Source organism: Erigeron canadensis, chromosome 7 (assembly GCF_010389155.1).
Source record: "Erigeron canadensis isolate Cc75 chromosome 7, C_canadensis_v1, whole genome shotgun sequence".
Lineage (NCBI taxonomy): Eukaryota > Viridiplantae > Streptophyta > Magnoliopsida > Asterales > Asteraceae > Erigeron > Erigeron canadensis.
The window spans coordinates 33,451,334-33,470,956 of NC_057767.1; the positions used below are offsets into that span (position 1 = coordinate 33,451,334).

The 19,623-nt window shown below is 38.5% G+C and overlaps 1 protein-coding gene across 3 annotated transcripts; it reads right to left on the bottom strand.

The window, feature by feature from the left end:
• Nucleotides 1-1,462: 1,462 nt before the first annotated feature.
• LOC122607153 lies at nucleotides 1,463-7,429 on the bottom strand. 3 transcript variants are annotated; one of them, XM_043780078.1, is made up of 4 exons: nucleotides 5,797-6,051; nucleotides 5,140-5,689; nucleotides 3,215-4,689; nucleotides 1,463-1,846 (listed from the first exon to the last, which is right to left on the bottom strand). In XM_043780078.1, exons 2-3 carry the CDS (start codon nucleotides 5,684-5,686, stop codon nucleotides 3,236-3,238), a joined length of 2,001 nt encoding a protein of 666 aa, XP_043636013.1. In that variant the 5' UTR covers nucleotides 5,687-5,689; nucleotides 5,797-6,051; the 3' UTR covers nucleotides 1,463-1,846; nucleotides 3,215-3,235. The 3 variants fall into 3 exon arrangements, with proteins under 3 accessions (XP_043636013.1, XP_043636011.1, XP_043636012.1); XM_043780076.1 differs by lacking the exon at nucleotides 1,463-1,846 and adding an exon at nucleotides 7,348-7,429 and having other exon boundaries at nucleotides 3,104-4,689; nucleotides 5,797-5,883; XM_043780077.1 differs by lacking the exon at nucleotides 1,463-1,846 and adding an exon at nucleotides 6,417-6,610 and having other exon boundaries at nucleotides 3,104-4,689; nucleotides 5,797-5,883.
• Nucleotides 7,430-19,623: the final 12,194 nt, after the last annotated feature.

Sequence of the window (19,623 nt, forward strand, 5' to 3'; positions counted from 1 at the left end):
CTGACAAGCAAAATGACAGAACAGTCCTCGCGTGGGAGGCACGTGCTTCCTTTTAACGGCAAAAAGGGAACTGCGTTAATAATAAGGACGTAAATCGCTAAAAAATCTTGCGAAAGGGATGAAAAAGACAAAATTCTTGACAGGGATGGAAACCGCGAATTTTGGTAAACCACATGGACGATTTATGCAATTAACTCTTTAAAAAATTCAAACAAGTAATTCCAATTAAAGAAAAACGAGAGCAAGTACCCGTGTGTTGCGACGATGAAATGGTGATAGTGATAGGTCATAGGAGATGATATGTCATAGAGTGTCATAGCCAAATATCTTAGCCGTACGGGCTCCGACCTCAGATTTAAAAATTCGTCGAAAGTATATCGAATGACATCTCTAATGAAAGAGCATGAAATTTTAAGAACACCCATATAATTTTTATAATTTATCGATGTACGGTTTTTGAGATAAAAGATTTTGAAAGAATTAGATGAATAAAATGATTTATAGAGAAGAGAGAAAGTTGTAGGCATTGATGTATGGTACATTATATATTATCATGTATACATTGTTGAAATTGAAAATTGAAACCCTATTAGTTTTATAATATAGTATAGAAGTATAGATATAAATAGACTAAAATTAAACAATGGAAGGACTACAAACCCTAGAACATATAACAAAATGATCTATGTAATGCATTATTTATAAAAATTAAATTATAAATTTGTGTGTGTGTTTTGCTTACAAGGTAGTGAGGTTCGAGCGAGAAATGAGACCAATGAGATCACACACTGAGCGTGTGTATGTTTTGTTTGTATGTCACTAGTATGTTATATATACATGCAAAGATTGTTTTAGAAGTTTTGGTCAAAATTTAATGTTTACACTTTTGGTCCCTATAAGTTATTTTTGGCCTTTGGACTTCTGAAAGATAGAGTGGGGGTAAAGGAAACGAACCACTGCTGTCTTTTATGAGATTTAGACCTTAATATTTCTGCCAATTAGATAGGTGAATTTCCTTTTCACGTGGTTCATAAAAATTGTTTGCCTCTATTTTGTTTGAAAGGTGAATTTCTTTTAAAACTTCATATCACACGCAATAAATCTAACATATATTGTCTCACTCGGATCCGCGTTAAAAAAATCCCTCAAAATAAAAAAAAGTATATTTCAATTTTATATCTCAATACATATTGGACTTTCAGTAAACTAACCGTTTTGATTAACAAATTATTTATTACCTTTAATATTTAAGCTATACAAACATAAATAACTTACAAAAGTAATTTAATGAGAAGGAAACGAACAGAGTGGTGGACCATGAGTAGAAACATCATGTAATATGTTTCTTTGAACTATTTTATTACGTTACAGATAGGTTTCAATTAGAGCCATATCTTTAAAGAATCTATATACGACTACTTAAAATTATATTTGATAAAGAACAATATAGAAATCTGAATGGAAGTAGAGAATGTCTATTTTTTAAGCTGTTTGTTCTATTACAATATAGAAATCTGAATGAAAGTAGAGAATGTTTATTTTTTAAGCTGTTTGTTTTATTTCCAACACATTTAGTGTTTATTTTTTAAGCTGTTTGTTTTATTTCCAACACATTTAGCACTAAAATCTTTCTTCAAATTACAGGTACTGTATACACACCATCGTTAGATCACGCACAAAGGCAGTCTTCTTTAATGAAGCAATGGCTGGCCGCTGGTGCTAAAGACATGGTCGTTAAACACGGCTACATTGAACAAAAAAATTTCAACCTGGAGATATTTTAAGGAATGCCATACTTGCTTCACCTCGGCTTGGGAAAAGATGGGTCCATCTCATTAAACAAAGCCTGAAAAACAAACAAAAATGAACCCCCGTCACTCTTGACCCAAAAATGATGTCCCGCAAAAGACGAGTACACGAGATACCAGTAACAAATTTTAAATTCTTAAACATCCCTTCCAAATTATAACCAAAAAACAACTATAATAACCATACTGCACCATTGTTACAAGTAAAGTTTTACCAATCAAAGAACCTAAAGCGTAGGATCTCGGCCACAAATGACATATGTAACAAAAGAACAATCCAATGTCAAAGTTTAGATCTAAAAATTACTCATTAAATAAATGCTCAAAGAATTCATATATGTAAATTAGCAAGGCCTAATCACTTACATATAACAATAGTTACACATACGTGCAACATATCGCGTGAGCTAATATGACGTGATTGGTTTCTATTTTCAGAGAAAATTATTCTGCAAAAACAAAGGTTAAAAACTTAAAAGGGCCACGTCAATAAGGTTCACCTGTATCAAGCCTAGATCACAAAATGAGCGGGTGAGGTTGGATAATGAGTCGACTGTTTTTTTTGCCACACAAAAGACACGTCCTTTTTCAACGATTTGGACCCAGTTTATCCGAAACACATTTCGGGTTGGATAATGGGTCAGGCCAATGGCAATATGGCATTATGCATGCCAGACCGAACTATGTAAACGCACACCAATAAAAGAGTACATGTGAAACACCTGGATACTACTCCATGTAGCAACTAAATGAGACTTACCAAGCAATTTCAGAGACAAATAAGGTCAACTAACTGGAAGGAGCAACTGAGAAAGTTACGTTTTTTTTTTCTTACCAAACTATGTACGGATTTTCTTACCAATTGTTGTAGCAACTAAATGAGACTTACCAAGCAATTTTTTTTTTCTTCTTAGCAATTTCAAAGAGAAGATTACGGATTATTCACATTTCATTTGATGGTCAGAGGTGAATTGAAAGCTAAGCAGTGGTAATTCTAAAGATTCCCGGGGGGAAAATAGAGATGTCTCTTACGTTACCCATAATATGTGGAAGTAATCCACCTACACGACTTCTTCTATTTAAAGTGATTTGTGTATCTATCCCAGTAATACTATTGTGCCGTACCATTATGGAACAAGATTCGGCCAAAATATGGACTTCCACGGGAATAAAAAAAAACGGATTTACTTCCTTTTGGTATTTTGGCCAGCCGCCGTTCACCGGGGTTCGGTCGCCGGCTCCCCTGTCATCAGGTCACCAACTTCTATGGAGTTCTATCTTCTATGCTCAAACTATAACAATCAAATTAGGTACCTTGATACTAAAAGCAGTACTTTTGCTCAAAAATAACTACTTATAAACTCAAGAGTGACATATGATCAACCATTCTAGAGTTCAGAGCATACACATGATCCGTACAACATTCTCTATTTCTGGCTCCTAAGCTTCTTCAACATCTCCATCATGGCTTCACCATACGCCGCTTCTTCTTTATCTTCAAAATCATTATCCAAATTGATGTTCATGAAACTATCATCTCCATCTACGAGATCCTCCCTCTGAAATGTATATAAAGTTACTCCCTTCATCACGTATCCTGAAACGGGCAGTTTCAACAAGGGGACATAATGCTGAAATCTTCTATGAAGAAAATCCATGCTATCACTCAGCTTCTTTTCCAAACTATCAGTGGGTGAACTTAGCCACTTCCTCATCTCAACAATGTTTTCACTGCTAATAGAAACTGACCCCCTTTTACCCGATTGATTAATCAATACCTTTTCCAATGAAGGAAGTTTATAAGCGAAACCCCACAACATCCAAAACCTCACAGCCGCATCCATCAAACAATTAAAAGCCAGCCGAAGTGTCTTCAATTGTAAATATATACCATCTTGTTCTTCTTCCTGGCCATTTCCATTGTCATTTGATAACTCTTTCATACCGCAAACTGAAGTAGGCGACAGAAATAAAAACGATTCGATTTTACTACCACACTTAACCTTCCACTTGTACAGATCAGTACCATTATCAACGTCTTTTTGGATAGACGGGAGCTTGATACATAGAGACTTGAGTCTTGTAAACTTACACAGAGACTGAATTGCAGGCCATAAAAACTCTTTAAAAGATGAAATAGGAATACCATGCTCACTAAAAGCAGGAAGGTGATAGGGATTGGAAAGAAAATGCAAACCGGCATCATCGGTAGGGTTTGAATCACAACTGGGATTGTCTGCACGAGAAGCAACGAAAGAAATGGTGTCGACTTGATGGACGATCCGATTGAATTGTGTGGAAACGAGTTTACAAAGGCATAAGGTTTTCAAATCAAGTACTTTATTTAATATCAGGAGAACAATTTCATCTGGTAGATTGCAAAAATAAGAATCATCATTGCAAACACGAGGTTTCTCAATTTTCCTCATCAGAACTGACACTTCATATGTAATGTCACCTGAACCATTGGCATTGGCTTCAGCAGTGACATTAGTATCAGCATTGGCATGACCGTTGGTATCGGCATTCGTATTGCTGGCACAAGTTCCCAATGAATCAGTTGGTGGGATGGAGTTGGTTTCCTTTATAGAAAAGCTGGGCTCCAGGAATTTGTACGAATTAAGGCACTTACCTTCCATTTTCATTGATAGTGCATCTACAGATAAATTAGCTTTTACTGAAGAGTTGCAGTTAGACAAAATCTTGATTTCCCCAGATGATGAAGAAACAATATCTAATCTTTCTGTTGATTCCTTCGGGATCATTGTAAGCTCATGACCACGTATTTTGATTGATGAACTCTCGTTGTCAGAAGATTGAGGTTGATCAGCTTCTTTGGGCAGATCGATTTCATTCGAAGAACCCCCATTGGTCAATGATTCTGTAATGTTTTTAGAAAAAAAATGCCAACATGAATTCAAAAAACTGCACAACCTCTATGATCTATGAAGATACCAGAAAGTAATTGATATAAAGAATATTGATCTATACACTTATCTATGGAAATGTATTTGAGCTGGCCAATAGGTTGTGGGTTCAAGTCCCCTAATTGTATGCGCCAAAAGCTGTTATTTTTACTTAACTTATGAACGAAAGGCTAGCGGTTATATATTTTTTTTCTCTCAAGGATTAAACAGGAAAAATCAGAAAATGTAACTTAAAAGGCATTGGAATGGGTCACTGGGTCAGATGTATCTAAAGTCTCAAAAAAGGATAAAATTTCTTAACTTTTTTTAATAGAAAAAGTTGCATTATCTAACGTACTAATTGTATAACTTCACATTCACAAGTTATCAAAAAAATGAAACAATAATCTATGATACACAAGTACCTGGCATAATCACCGATAGAGGCACCTCAAGTGGTGTTATCTCTGTACCAGGTCCGTCTCTAGGCTTTATCAATGAAATATCAGTTTGTTTGGGTTCTGGCTCCTTAAATGGCACTCTTTGGGATGCTCTATCAGAACCAGACCTCGTCTCACAACCACCTGATTGAGTTAAAATTGGTTCTTTTCCTTTATCTCTACGTTGCGTTGGACGAACACTAGCACCAGATCCAGATTCATTTCTGACATCTAGTTGACTTCTCTCAACATCTCCAAAGAAAGTGTTGGCTGAAAGAGGTTGCTTCCCCTTGTCGGTATCTTTTGTTTGGGCTGAAGCGGGCTCACCAGTTAAAGCCATAGCCCGTGCTTGAGAGAGCGGTACTGCATAAGGAAGATTGTCAATCTCTAGTTTTGGCTTTTTAAGTGGTGTTACATGTAGATTGGAGCTAGAGCCGGTGCCAGAAGGTCCCTCTTGGCACCTTAGCCACAACCGCTTTAAGGGTCGTTCTGGTTCTTCGGAAATTTGTGTTTCTTCTTCAGTAACTTTCATTAGCTGATAATGAAGAGTCGTGCAAAATATAGTAGAAATTAAGAAGAAGTCAGGTTAACAGACGTTTATCAAAACAATGCATAGAATCCTGAATAAAACATATTACATACCTCAGCTTGCTCAAGTTTCTTTTTCTGTTCTGCCGCGTGAAAGATTACACCAATTCATACGGATGGGTTGACCCAAAACACTGAAGACTTATTTTTGATACATGATTAAGATTCAAACGTTTTATCAGTGCAATAAAAATCTAACTTTTTTGTACAAGACGATATAGGAGATGGTATCCGTTGAAGGAACATAATTCGAAACTTTTGACCATATGACCCATTCTTTTTAAGCTAAACTTGTGGTAAATTTGAGATAAGACGAAACCTAAACCAACCCATTTATATATAAATTACTATTACAGATATCAAAGAAATCATTTAATAACTGGTAAACAGGTAAAGGCTGTCATTTTAACTAATATAATTTGCAAATACTAATGCTTTTCTTAAACTGCTAGTTTTTGTCTGATGACAATAACTTTAGACACAGATGGTGAACTAAGATCAAACAATCAACCAGATTTTTTTTGAAAAAATTAGTCGTTTGAAAAATAAAGATGTATTTTGATACACATTAATTTGTCGTTTGAAAACATTTCAGGATACAATGATCAATGTGAGACTAACGATAAAGGATCTATGCTATTATGTGGAATTTGTCCTTTTAAGTACTAAATTACCTAGGAAAGGCGAGCCTTTGATTCAGATGTACAAGACATAACCGGGGTACATGTGACTGTTTCCTAACACTTCCTGAACCCTTGGCCGCCCTCAAGATGTTCAGGGAGGTCTGAGGCAATAGATTTCATTCAGGCCACCTTTTATGGGGACATACATGATATATCTAACCGCTAGGCCACCTTTGCAGCGGTTGCTATAATAAACATAACATATGTACAAAACCCAAGTCGGTGAGCCATTAATATGTAATTATAAGGATCATTTGCTTAAAAAAGCAACAAATTTTGCATAAATTCTAAATTAGAATTATCCAAAATGAAAAGCAACTTACGATTTTTATTAATAATAAAAATCAAACTTTCAATTTTCACAAAATGTAAAAGTAGTATAAGAATTACGAGTATCATAAATCGAGAGCTACTCATATTTTGAGACGTGTTAAGAGTTTATATGATTGATAAATATTAATCAAAAAGTCACAAACAAGGTTGGATCAACTGGTTTACACCCTTGCCTTTGGAAACAGAAGTCAAGTGTTCGATCCTTACTCTTTGCAAAGCTGGAGGTCCTTTTCTACCTTTGTTATTGTTAGAACGTAGTATATGTTCTCAAGATTAATTTATGAAAGAAAGGAAAAGATTGGAAGTTAAGTTTGATTCCTTTCAAATCACCCTAAAATATGGGGAGAAAATTTTTAAAAAAAATAAACAATTAGATTATCTCTCGAAATCATACCATTTCATTTCCTTTCTATCCTAAAAAATAAACTCAAGAACACAATTTGTTTTATAATTCATTGTATTCCTTTCTTATTTTTTCTTTCCTTAAAATGAAGAACATATAACCCTAATTTACGAATTACGCATATAACCCTAACTATAATTACCACAAAGAGAATAGAAAGGACACAAGGTTTAAGTCAGGATTTACCACAATATGAAACCATAACCAGGCGCTGCCACCCTATGATACGATTTCTCCGTCTCTCAAATTGAGTAACTTTTTGGAAATTTGATTGGAAGTAAGTATCACTCATTCACTCGCATATATTTACCCAAACTTATGTTTCAATTTTAGACACAACAGGTCCTTCTACTTTGTAATATATGACGATACGACACCAATTATAATTTTTTTTTCTTTGAAAAATGATTAATCTTCCTCAAAATTAGCCTAAAAATTATCAACAAGTTTTAAAACATGACAAATGTTATCCACTAATTTTCTTTCCTAAACTTACCTCTGATTTTGTTAAATGTCCCAATCTAATATTTCCCTTTTTCTTTTTGGAAAATGATAAATTCTCGCCTAATAATCCTTCTAATACATTAAGAAGGTGACATGTGATATCCACTAATTCTCTTTCCTAATCTTGCACCCTGATTTTTTCACATATCATCATCCAATAGTTAAAAGGATTTTTAAACTATTTTGTTAAAAGGATTAATCATTTCCCTTTCTTTAAATATCTTTCCCTTCCCCTTTTAACTTTTCTACTTTTAAAATATCTAAGATACTCTTAAACTAATATAACTAACATTATCAGCAATTTTTTAAACTTATTGAATATCTAACATACCCTTTATTAAATTAATTCACGATATTTACCTCTTAATCTCTAAAGTAATTACATTATTCTTTTGACCAGCCATTTAGACCCACTTTCAAATTTACAAGTTGATAGTGTACCACCCTAGTTACTAGGCTCAAACATATTTTAGTCAAGCACCCGTACATGGTCAAGACTACCAATAATATAGCATGCTCCGGATTGAGCTCCGGATGAGCATACTCGAGACAAAGGATCATTGAAAGGACAACGCGTGGCTGACCAACCTGACATGGTGACATAAGGGTATACCAATCACCATTAGGAAAGTACACTCCTAATGGGCTCCAAACCGTACCAATGAGCTGTATGAGACCAAGTACTCAGACCTTGTCTCCCAACACTCTATAAATACTCGTCTCAATCACTCATTTGAGGGGGATGATTTCACACAGAGATAGACACTTTACTTTGATTGTTTGGTGGCGTGGAATAACATCCATCACCGGTAGGGAACCGCCAGCAAATGCAATCAACCTTCTTCTGACCCCTCCTCCAACAAGTTCACCCCTTAGCAACTAGACGACGAAATACGTTTAAACAAGTGGCGCCATCCGTGCTTTATTCCGAAGAGCTTGTGACGGAGGCAACAATGTCAGCAGGAGAAAATCCGGAGCCACCTCCCGGATACGGCAACCCTTCCGGAGGTGGTACCGCAAGTGAAGTTCCATCATCGGTCCGAACCAGCTCCAGACCGACTCAGAGGCAGGTGGAAACTATTGAACCATTACTAAGAGAAGTGTTGAGGAGAGCTACCTTAAGAGATGTCCAAACACAGTTGAATTTTGATGGGGAGAGTGAAGAAGTAGATAAGAGATAGAAGCTGAAGCCCCACCAGCAGGCCAATCCGAACCAAGATCCCAACAGCGATCCGTACCTACTAATGCAACCCCGGTAACAATTCCACATACAATAGGAAGCGGAACAAGCATGGCACTTCTGGAGCAGCCAAATTATTTACCTCCCTTAGCAGCAGAACAAGTTCAGCAAACGGGCCAAGTGTACAACCCAACGTACCACGGTTATACTAATACCCCGCAGGTACAATATGCTCAAGTAACTTTCCCACAAGTACAAGGGTACCAGTATGGACCCTATGTAGCAACTCCGAGCATAACTTTCATCAATCAGGTGCCTCAGTACAATGCCCAATATGTCAATCCAACTCAATACAATACACCGAGGCCAAATTTTACACAAGTATCACCACCACAGCCAAGATCAAATACGCAGAATAATCTTCCAGCATATTGGCAAGCAATTGCTCCGAGTCAGGAACAAATGATCCCACAATATAACACTCCAGTACCAAATGTAAATCAACAGTGGACTCCAAACGAAAAAGATATGTTAGTACAGACAGAACCAGGTCCTTTCACTCAATGGATTGAAGAGTATCCCCTACCACAAGGGGTTCGCTTGCCTAAAGGAGCAGAGATGTACGACGGGAAGGAGGATCCAGACAATCATTTGAAGCATTTTAATGCAATAATCAGGATGGAAAGATGGACAGTCCCGATAGCATGTCACATGTTTGCACTCACTTTGAAAGATACTGCTAGGGCATGGTTGGATGGCCTACCAATGGGAAACATAATGAATTTTGAAGACCTCAAGACAAAATTCAGGTCCTTTTTCAGTCAACAAAGAAAGTATAAGAAGATCCACCTGGAAGCGCATAACATTAAGAGAAAAGATAATGAAAGCATACGCCAATTCATTACAAGGTACACTGAAGAAACATCCCTTATCAAAGGACTGAATGAAGATCAAAAGATCTCTGGTTTTGTTCACGGTCTCCGATATCGACCCTTGGTAGAATTTTTGTCACAAGATCTCCCAGGAACATATACAAGTGTCATGGATAGAACATACACGTTCCTTACAGCAAGAGAAACAGCCAGAGAGGTTCATGGTGCACATGCTCTAGACGGGAGACCACCATGGGGAAGAGGCCCAGGATCCAGTGGTAGAAGAGGAAGGGTATATAGAAATGAAAGAATAGATGGGCACAAACACTCCCCATATCAGCCGCCCCCTAGAGGACCCCCACCAAATAGGGGAACATTGTTTACCCCTCCAAGATCCCAAAGAGACGTTTTGGTAACAGAAAGGCTACCATCAAGAGATCGTAACAAGGAGAAAAGAAAGGATATGACAAAATTTTGTGATTTCCATAATGACCATGGACATGATACAAATGATTGCCGCATATTGAAGATGAAAATGGAAGAAGCTATGAAAACGGGAAGGTTGAGTAACTTAATAAAGGGCTTGAAGGAGCAGCGGCCAAAAAATGATCAAAGGAAGCAAAACGTTGCGGAACTTGCAGGACCAAAGCAGGAACCCCTTGACGAACCTATCATGATGGTAGATTATGCAAGGGAAAGGCGTTCGCCTGAAAGAGAAAGACAAAGATGGGAGCAAGTGTTCATAACCTTCCTGATGCCCCCTCCAGATGAAGAAGCAGAAGGACCTATCCTGATAAGGGCAGTTATAGGAAATCACCCTATAAAGAGGGTTCACCTAGATACAGGAAGCGGTTGTGAAATAATGTATGAACATTGTTTTTTAAAACTTAGACCCGCTCTCCGGACACGAAGAAGAGATTCGGGAAATGCATTGGTAGGCTTCTCCGGAGAGAAATCTTGGCCTTTGGGGGAGATAACCCTCAAAGTAGTAATTGGTGAACATCCGAGAACAAGAATGGAAGAGCTAACGTTTATAATCATCAGAGCAGAATCTCCTTATAATGTGATTTTAGGTCGGACAGCTATGCGCCGAATGGGGATAATCCCTTCCCCTCTTCACGGTTTAGCCATGTTCCCAACAAGAAATGGAGTTGGATGCATGCGTTCTGAATATAAGAAGCCTCAGCATTGCGCCCAAGTTGAGGCTCCATCAAGTGCAGCACCAGAGCCAAAGAAGCTGGAACTAAGTAATGAAGCAGAAAAGATATTCATTAATCCCCAATACCCTGACCAATCTATCTCCATAGGAAAGCAACTACCAACAGAAGTTAAGAAGCAGCTCAAAGACATGCTCTGGCTAAATAAAGATGTATTTGCATGGGCTCCTTCAGATATGACAGGAGTGCCAAGGCAACTTAAGTTTGGGAATGAAGTATTTGATACGCAGCATAGGTTGAATGTTCGCCCACATGTTGAGCCCATCAAACAGAAAAGAAGGAGCCTAGCTCCGGACCGAGCACGAGCAGCACAAGAACAAGTATCGGAATTAGTTCAAGCAGGCATACTCCGGGAAGTCAAATACCAAAGCTGGGTAGCAAACCCAGTAATGGTAAAGAAGCATGATGGAGGTTGGAGAATGTGTGTAGATTTTACAGATATAAACAAAGCTTGCCCGAAAGATTGCTACTCATTACCTGAAATAGATTGGAAGGTAGAATCTTTAATGGGCTTCAAGTTGAAATGCTTCCTGGATGCATACAAAGGGTACCATCAAATCCAAATGCATAAGGATGATGAGGAGAAGACAACGTTCTACACGGGAGAAGGAATATACTGTTTCAGAAAGATGCCATTTGGCCTCAAGAATGCTGGAGTGACTTATCAAAGATTAATTGACAAAGCCTTCAGTAGCCAAATAGGAAAGAACCTAGAAGCGTATGTGGACGATATGGTTATAAAAAGCAGAACTGAAGAAGATATGTTATGGGATATTCAAGAAACCTTTGAAACACTAAGGTCCATAGGAATGAAGCTCAATCCAAAAAAATGTCACTTTGGCATGGAAGAGGGGCAGTTTCTGGGTCATATAATAACCAAGCAGGGCATCCGCCCAGACCCAGAAAAGGTGAAAGAAATTAAAAACATGAGCTCCCCACGAACATTAAAAGAGGTGCAAAGCTTGAATGGGAAGCTAGTCGCACTTCACCGTTTCTTGTCAAAGTCGGCAGAACGTTCTCTTCCTTTCTTCAAAACTTTAAAAGGATGTACAGATAAGCAAAGTTTCCATTGGACATCAGAAGCAGAAAAAGCATTTGTGGAACTAAAGGGCTACCTAGACCACCTCCCTACTATGGTAGCTCCGGAAAAAGGAGAAGTGCTTCAGATGTATCTAGCAGCGTCTGAGGAAGCTGTGAGCGCAGTATTGATGGCAAGTGTGAACGATAGCCAAATGCCTGTATATTATGTAAGTAGAGTCCTCCAAGGACCTGAAACGAGATACTCAGAAATAGAAAAATTAGCTTTAGCACTCATACATGCAGCAAGAAGACTAAGAAGATATTTTCAAGTCCATGCCATCCAAGTATTAACGGATAAGCCAATCAAACAAGTGTTAACAAGGCCAGAAGCCTCGGGAAGGTTGGCAAAATGGGCGATAGAGTTGGGAGAACATGAAATTCAATTCCGCCCAAGGAATTCCATCAAAGGGCAAGTGTTGGCGGATTTCATAGCCGAAACACCAGTTAGAGATGTCAAAAAGAAGCGAAAGGAGCCGGAAATGGCATACCCAGTAGACGCAGAGTCAAGTTCCGAAGATTCTGTATGGAAACTTTTCACAGACGGAGCTTCAAGTGCAGATGGATCTGGAGCCGGACTTATCCTAACCAGTCCAGAAGGGAAAGAGTTCACTTATGCCCTAAGGTTTAATTTCAAAGCTTCAAATAATGCAGCAGAGTATGAGGCACTATTGGCTGGTCTTCGTATAGCAAAAACGATGGGTGTGAAGCATGTACATGCTCATGTGGACTCACAAATAGTGGCCTTCCAAGTAAACGGTACATATGAAGCAAAGGAGCCAATAATGAGGAAATACTTGGAAAAGGTCAAAGAAATAAAGCAGAAATTCCGGTCATTTCAAATATCGAACATTAGCCGAAACAAAAACAAGATAGCAGATGCTTTGAGTAAATTAGCATCCACCTCCTTTGCTCACTTAACAAAGGAAGTCCTGGTGGAAGTATTGGAAAGAAGATCTATTGAAGAGGAGCCAGAAGTGAATGCTATTGAAGAAGAAGGAACAACATGGATGACACCCATGATAGAGTATCTTACCAGCGGTTTGCTTCCGGCAGATAGAGATCAAGCACGAAAAATAAGAGTAAAAGCACCTCAATATGAGCTTCGAGAAGAAGGGCTATACAGGAAGTCATATATGGGACCCCTGCTCAGGTGTGTGGGTCTGAACCAGGCCAAAGGAATAATACAAGAGGTGCATAGAGGATCATGTGGCTTGCATGCTGGACCAAGAATGGTGATAGCCAAAATAGGAATGATGGGTTATTATTGGCCATCGATGTACCAAGATGTGGAAACAGAGCTCCGAAACTGCGAAGCATGTCAGATACACTCATCTGTTTCAAAGGCACCAAAGAATAGAATGATCCCAGTATCATCAGCATGGCCATTCTCCAAATGGGGAATTGATATAGTGGGTCCCTTCCCACCAGCTCCAGGAAGACTAAAATATTTGGTTGTAGCCATAGATTATTTTACAAAGTGGGTAGAAGCCAAACCACTGGCTGTGATCTCTGGAAAACACATGGAAAAATTTGTATGGGAGCATATCGTTACAAGATTCGGAATACCAAACACAATTGTGAGCGACAATGGAAAGCAATTCTGTGAAGGAGCCTTTCGAGCATTTTGTGAGAATCTAGAGATTGAGCAATCTTTTACTTCCGTGGCACACCCACAAGCCAACGACCAAGTGGAGGAAACTAATAAAGCAATTGTGCATGGAATGAAAGCAAGATTGGGAAGAAGCCATTCTGGTTGGGTAGAAGAACTTCATCAAGTGTTATAGGCACACAGAACAACACCAAAGACAAGTAACGGAGTCACACCATTCAGCTTAGTATATGGCACTGAGGCAATGATCCCACCAGAAGTAAGTGTCCCTACCAGAAGAAGATTTTTAAATGATGAAGAAAATGAACACCAGCTTCTAACAAATCTAGACCTTTTGGAAGAACGAAGGGAAATAGCAACAATTAGAGAAGCTCAACACAAGAGCCAGATGAAAAAGTACTACGACAGAAGAGTCCGTAAAGAAAGTTTCCTTCCAGGAGAGTTTGTTTTTCGCAATAATGAAGCAAGTAAAGCAGAAAATGTAGGAAAATTGGGACCCTGATGGGAAGGTCCTTATATTGTGATTGAGGCATGCAGAAATGGGGCATACAAGTTAGCAACCATGGAAGGAGAAGGTTTACCCAGGACCTGGAATGGAGCCCAATTGAAAAAATGCTACTTGTTAGAAACTGAAAAGAAGCAAGCGGATCCCTGATATGTGAAACAAAGAAGTACCTACTTAGAAGAATTCTTATTTTTAGCCATTTAATGTAAATATAACAAACTGAATGCTCTATGTTGGCTCAGGCCACATATTTTTATAATCAGCTGAATACTTCATGTAGGCTCCGGCCACATGTTTCTTGTAATTAAACCCAACTATCATAGTGGGATGGAGCATGGCTGCGGCCAGAAATTTTAATGAAAAGCTGCATCTAAACAGCTAATTCTTATGTAGCCGTTCTAAAACGAACTTGTCACTCATGCCCAGTTATGGAGCAAAAACAGAAGCATACACAAGCCCGCCTCTTAACGGTAGCTTGAAACACTCAGCGTGTTTGCATCTGTGCATAAATAAAAATTGATTAAAAGCTGCAAAGCTAAACAAGCATGCTCCAATACACGCTTCTTCATCAAAGCTAAATGATATGCTTCTATGCATGCTCCTTTGTATGTAAAAAAAAAAAAAACAACAAGAGGCATGCTCGCTTATATGCTAACAATTTTGAAAGTAAAATTAAGCAGCTTGTTTCAGCAACCCTGCCACATATTGAAAATCTTGAAATTATAGTTGGCAATATATAACAATGTTCCACACACACACACACACACAAAAAAAAAAAAAAAGCATTATGTTTCTTGAAGTTATGACTTCGAATAAATTTATCAATACGATAGCATTTCTGTTTGATGAGTCAACCTATAAAATTGAACAATTGGTTCTGGCCATATTTCACATAAACAGCTCCGGCCCAAGTGTGCATAAAACAAGTTCAAGTAAGTAAACAAGGGCCCTGACCCACACATGTAAAAGGCGACTTCGACCAAAGTGAGCGAACAAAGGCTCCGGATCGCATGCGCAGATAATGACTCTCGACCAAATATTTTTTAAGCAACCTCTACTTGTTATATGAAGCATGGCAAGTAAGCATAAAGGACACATAAAGATACGAGAAATTAAACTTAGTGTTTCTGGGTACACATAACGATTAAAACTTCCAGACGCATACATGAAGCAAAAGAAAGACAATTAATGTCTCTAAACATTAATGATACAAAGATGTCAATAAAGCCACGCAGGGCTATTTCACACTTATTCATCGACCGGAATCACCGCGGGTTCAAGAGAAAGGATCTCCTCAGTTGGAAGATTTGAACTAGAAGCAAGAGTGTTAATGCAAGGAAAAGCAGTGTCCTCCATTTTGGCAGCAGCAGTGATAAGCTTATCAAAAGCCTTCGGGTCGTATCCAGCAAGAGTGGAAGGATCAATGTCTGAAAACTGAGTCTCAAGATCACTCAAAGCCCTATGGCTCCCCGCATCCATCGCGTGGTTCTGGACCACGCACATCTCTAGATTGAACTCGTCACTTCTAAGGAATTTCCGAAAGAGCACAGGGAGCCCTTCCACTAGTTTTTTCTTTTCCAAGATAGCAGCCGCAACATCATCTTTATACTTAGTAATTTTCAAACACAAAGCTTCATTCTCTTTTTCTAAACAAGTTATCCTATCAGCCTCACTCACCAAGTCAAGAGCAAAACCCTCAGACTGCCTTTTAGCTTCACCATACTTCTCTTTCCACGATTGTTTCTCCAAGCCCAGCTTCTGAAGTTTTCCTTCAAGCTTCTCAAACTCTGCTTGCAAAGCATCTTTCTCTTGAGTTTTAACTGCAAGCTCCTTATGAAGGGCATCATATGCACTCGTCTGAAGGGCACGTGCTTCGGTACTCTCTAGTTGCTTAACTCTATCTTTTAACTTAGCATTCTGCCGTTGAAGCATGTACCGATCGTCATCAGAAAGAGATAGTCGTGTCATGTACCCTGACTGTAAGATAACAAAGTTACACAAGTTAACAATAAACAAACATGCATAGCATAACAACAAATACATAATAACAAAAAAGGTAGCTGATGAATATAGAAGTCACAATTTGTTGCTTACATTAACAACATATCGATTCCCTCATGATGCCAGGGTAAGTATAATTTTATTTATGTGGCCATTTCTATATCATCCACAATCACTACTTTGCATATTCACGAGTCAGTCTTCATGGCGCCATTTCTATATTAATTCGTCTCAAGCAAAAACAAAATATAATAACAAAAATGTAGAGCAAGGGAAAGAAAAAGTATACCAAAGCGGTCATAACGTCGATAGCAGCCCGTTGGCAAAATCCGTAAAATCGTCCTTATGCATCTTGATGGCTTTCTTAATTCGATATGGCACCATGACGTTTCGCACATAATCCATACGGTCATCGTAGTCGTCGAGCCTACTCGTATGTTGAACGCGAGCAAAGGGAGGACTAAAAATACCTTTAGTGGCGTCAAGAGGCAAATCATCTTGAGAAAGATGGTCCCTCTCTTTCCCAGTATCACCCACCTTCTCTTTGAGTTTCTTCCCCTCATGTTTCTCAATATCCTTTTTATTCTTTGGACCCGTTACACTCACAGCTTCTCCAGATGACATAGCGATACCTTCCTTAACTTTAGTTGTCTCCGCCGTAACCTCAGCATGTAGTTTCTCAAGAGACCTGGGGCTTTTGCCCTTTCCAGGCCCACTCATAGAAGGGAGAGGTCTACCACCATCAACTAAAATAATTCCCCTAACAGGTGGTTTCGATGGAGCACCTTTGAGCATTTGAGTAATCGACCTTTTGGGAACAGCAGAGGAGGTGCCCTCATCATTAGACTGTAGGGGCGATGGCAACACATTAGAGTGGCAGCGAACGAGTTTCCTTTTCTTTGTTGGACCCGCAATTGTGCCAAAAGGAACATACGTGGCAGCGTCAGAAGCGGCTGGAAGAACAGGATTATCGACATTATCATCCGCCAAAACCTCAACAGGGGCAGCAGATCCTTCTCCGGGTTCAGAACCAACAACAATTTCCCGCCTAAAATCTTTAAGCTTTAAGACAGTAGCATCAGAAGGGTCCGGATTGAATGTAGCATTGTTATAGCCGCCTTTGAGAAACTTTGAGAGTCCCATGACTATAAGAAATAATAATAATAATAATAATAATAATAATAATAATAATACATATAAGAAAAATGAAATGATGAAGAAGCAGAATAAGAGCTAAAAATCCACGAATAATAACACATAGGAAGGATACAATAATATAATAAATTGGACATGAGAGTTCTCCGGAACCGTACCCGAACCGTTCATATATATAATGGGACTAGCAGGGTGGTAAGCCCATAACTTAGACAAACCGGCAAGGTAGAGTATCGGCTCCGGAACAACTCGGTAGCGTAATGGATGCTCAGTCATCCTATCAACCAATGCCATATTAAAACCGTCAGTAGGAAACTCGTCGGACATCTTCCCTTTTGATTTCTTACGAATAGTACGAGCATAATGAAAGTTCAGAGGTATCACAGAAGCATCAACATAAAAAAATCTAGATTTCCACCCTTTGATAGAATCAGGCAGACCAGTAACACATTCCCCAACTTCATCTTCTGAACGTTTTTCAAAAGTATACCAACTGCCAGTCTTGGCTAGTTTGAAGAATCGTCGAAATAAAGTAACAGTGGGTTCGGCCCCATGGGCCCGGCAGCAAAGCTCAAACATGCCTACTCGGATATTACCATAGGGGTTTACTTGTGATACATGAACCCTAAAGTGATCAAACACAGAACAGTAGAAATCGGTGAAGGGAAGTCGGATATTACCGACCTCAAAAGGGGAGCAATAGAGGGTAATTTTCCCTGCAGGAGCATCAGTAGCAGTGTGATGAGGCTCCGGGAGCATATAACCTAACCCGGAGGGAAACCTATGCTTCGATAAAAAAGAACCTAACTGATCAAGATCTAAACTGCATGCTTGAGAATCTAAATCGTTTTTTGCCATGATTAAAGAAATAACAAAACAAACCTGTATATTAGCTACAGATGGAGGCTCAGGAGTGGGAGATGAAAAGAGTTCAAAATAGGAGGAAGATCCAGAGCCCAAAAGAAAAAAAAAAGAAAGAGAGAGACGAGTAATCTATCTCCCTAGAGGGAAACTCGGGAGAAACAAAGGGAAGTAAAGGAATGAGAGTCATTTTATAGGAAAGAGGGAGAGGATAGTGCGCTGACTATGATGGGACGTCTCACTGCCATAAGGCAGGGGATGACGTGCAGGACAGGAACAGAAAGGGTTATCACACCTTTTAGTATTCATATTCTCAAATTATCCCTTTTTTTGTGAAAGTACATATACATGGCCAAAATCTAATAAATAAATAAAATATGTACAACTTATCTAGGGACTTGACCACTTAAAAAGATGGGTCGTTTGTTGTAAGTCATTTTGGGGGGAAAGGCTATACCAATAACATGCTTTGAATCAATAATTCAATCCCCACAATCAATGCATGCTGCAGACTATGCATGTGAATGACCATGGGTCAAAAGTCATCAGCTTGTGGAGAGAATATATGCCAAGCAGTTGTCAAAAATAAACATATATCTCTAACTTATACCTCTAACTTAGCATTTTGACTTCAAGACAATGCTAAGCTGGGGGGCTTGATAGTGTACCACCCTAGTTACTAGGCTCAAACATATTTTAGTCAAGCACCCGTACATGGTCAAGACTACCAATAATATAGCATGCTCCGGATTGAGTCTCTAACTTAAAGCGATTCGAAGCTGGTTTTCCAAATGATTAACTAAAAGAAGCTTGACATCTCAAACAGAAATTTGCGACTTACTGAACTTCTTAAAGCGATTCGAAGCTGGTTTTCGGACAATAAGAAGTCTTGCCTTAGGTACAGTCAGAGTTGACTAGATAATCTAATCTGCTCCCTAAATCTACTTACAATTACAAGTCAACCATACAATTACAAGTCAACCAAGCTCATCATATTATCCGTAAATAAGCAGCAATAACTAGAATCAGTTACTCAAAGAAGATAATAGCAATAGACTTTGGTTAGCCAAATATTTTTTTACTAGTTTTTGTATGATAATTTTCATTAAACTGGATTTTCTTGGACCATTGAGTTATAGAATGTGATTAGCACACCAACAATATGATTTTCCTTTCGAAAAAATCATACCATATAAGCAATCAAGACTGCATTTATGTGCTTCTACTCGTCAACAAATTCTACTTGTAGAAAAACACCATGACATCATTGAGTTTTTAGACCTTGGTTATAAAAATTTAGACCTTTCAAAGATGTGTAAGGTCAGATACCACTACGAGGGTAGACGTTATGTATATATCACCCAGATATATACAACGATGATCGTAAGAGGTCAATCAGTAAAAGATAAAATTATGGAGAACAGTCTCTTCATTGAGCAAATTGAAACAATCAAGTTGGGTACCTTAACACTAACTGC

Excerpts from the sequence above, each read along its gene's own strand:
- LOC122607153 (XM_043780078.1), bottom strand. The coding sequence starts at position 5,686 with ATGAAAGTTACTGAAGAAGAAACACAAATTTCCGAAGAACCAGAACGA. Across the intron at positions 4,690-5,139 it reads TCTATCGGTGATTATGCCAG|AATCATTGACCAATGGGGGT; the intron begins GTACTTGTGTAT and ends AAAACATTACAG.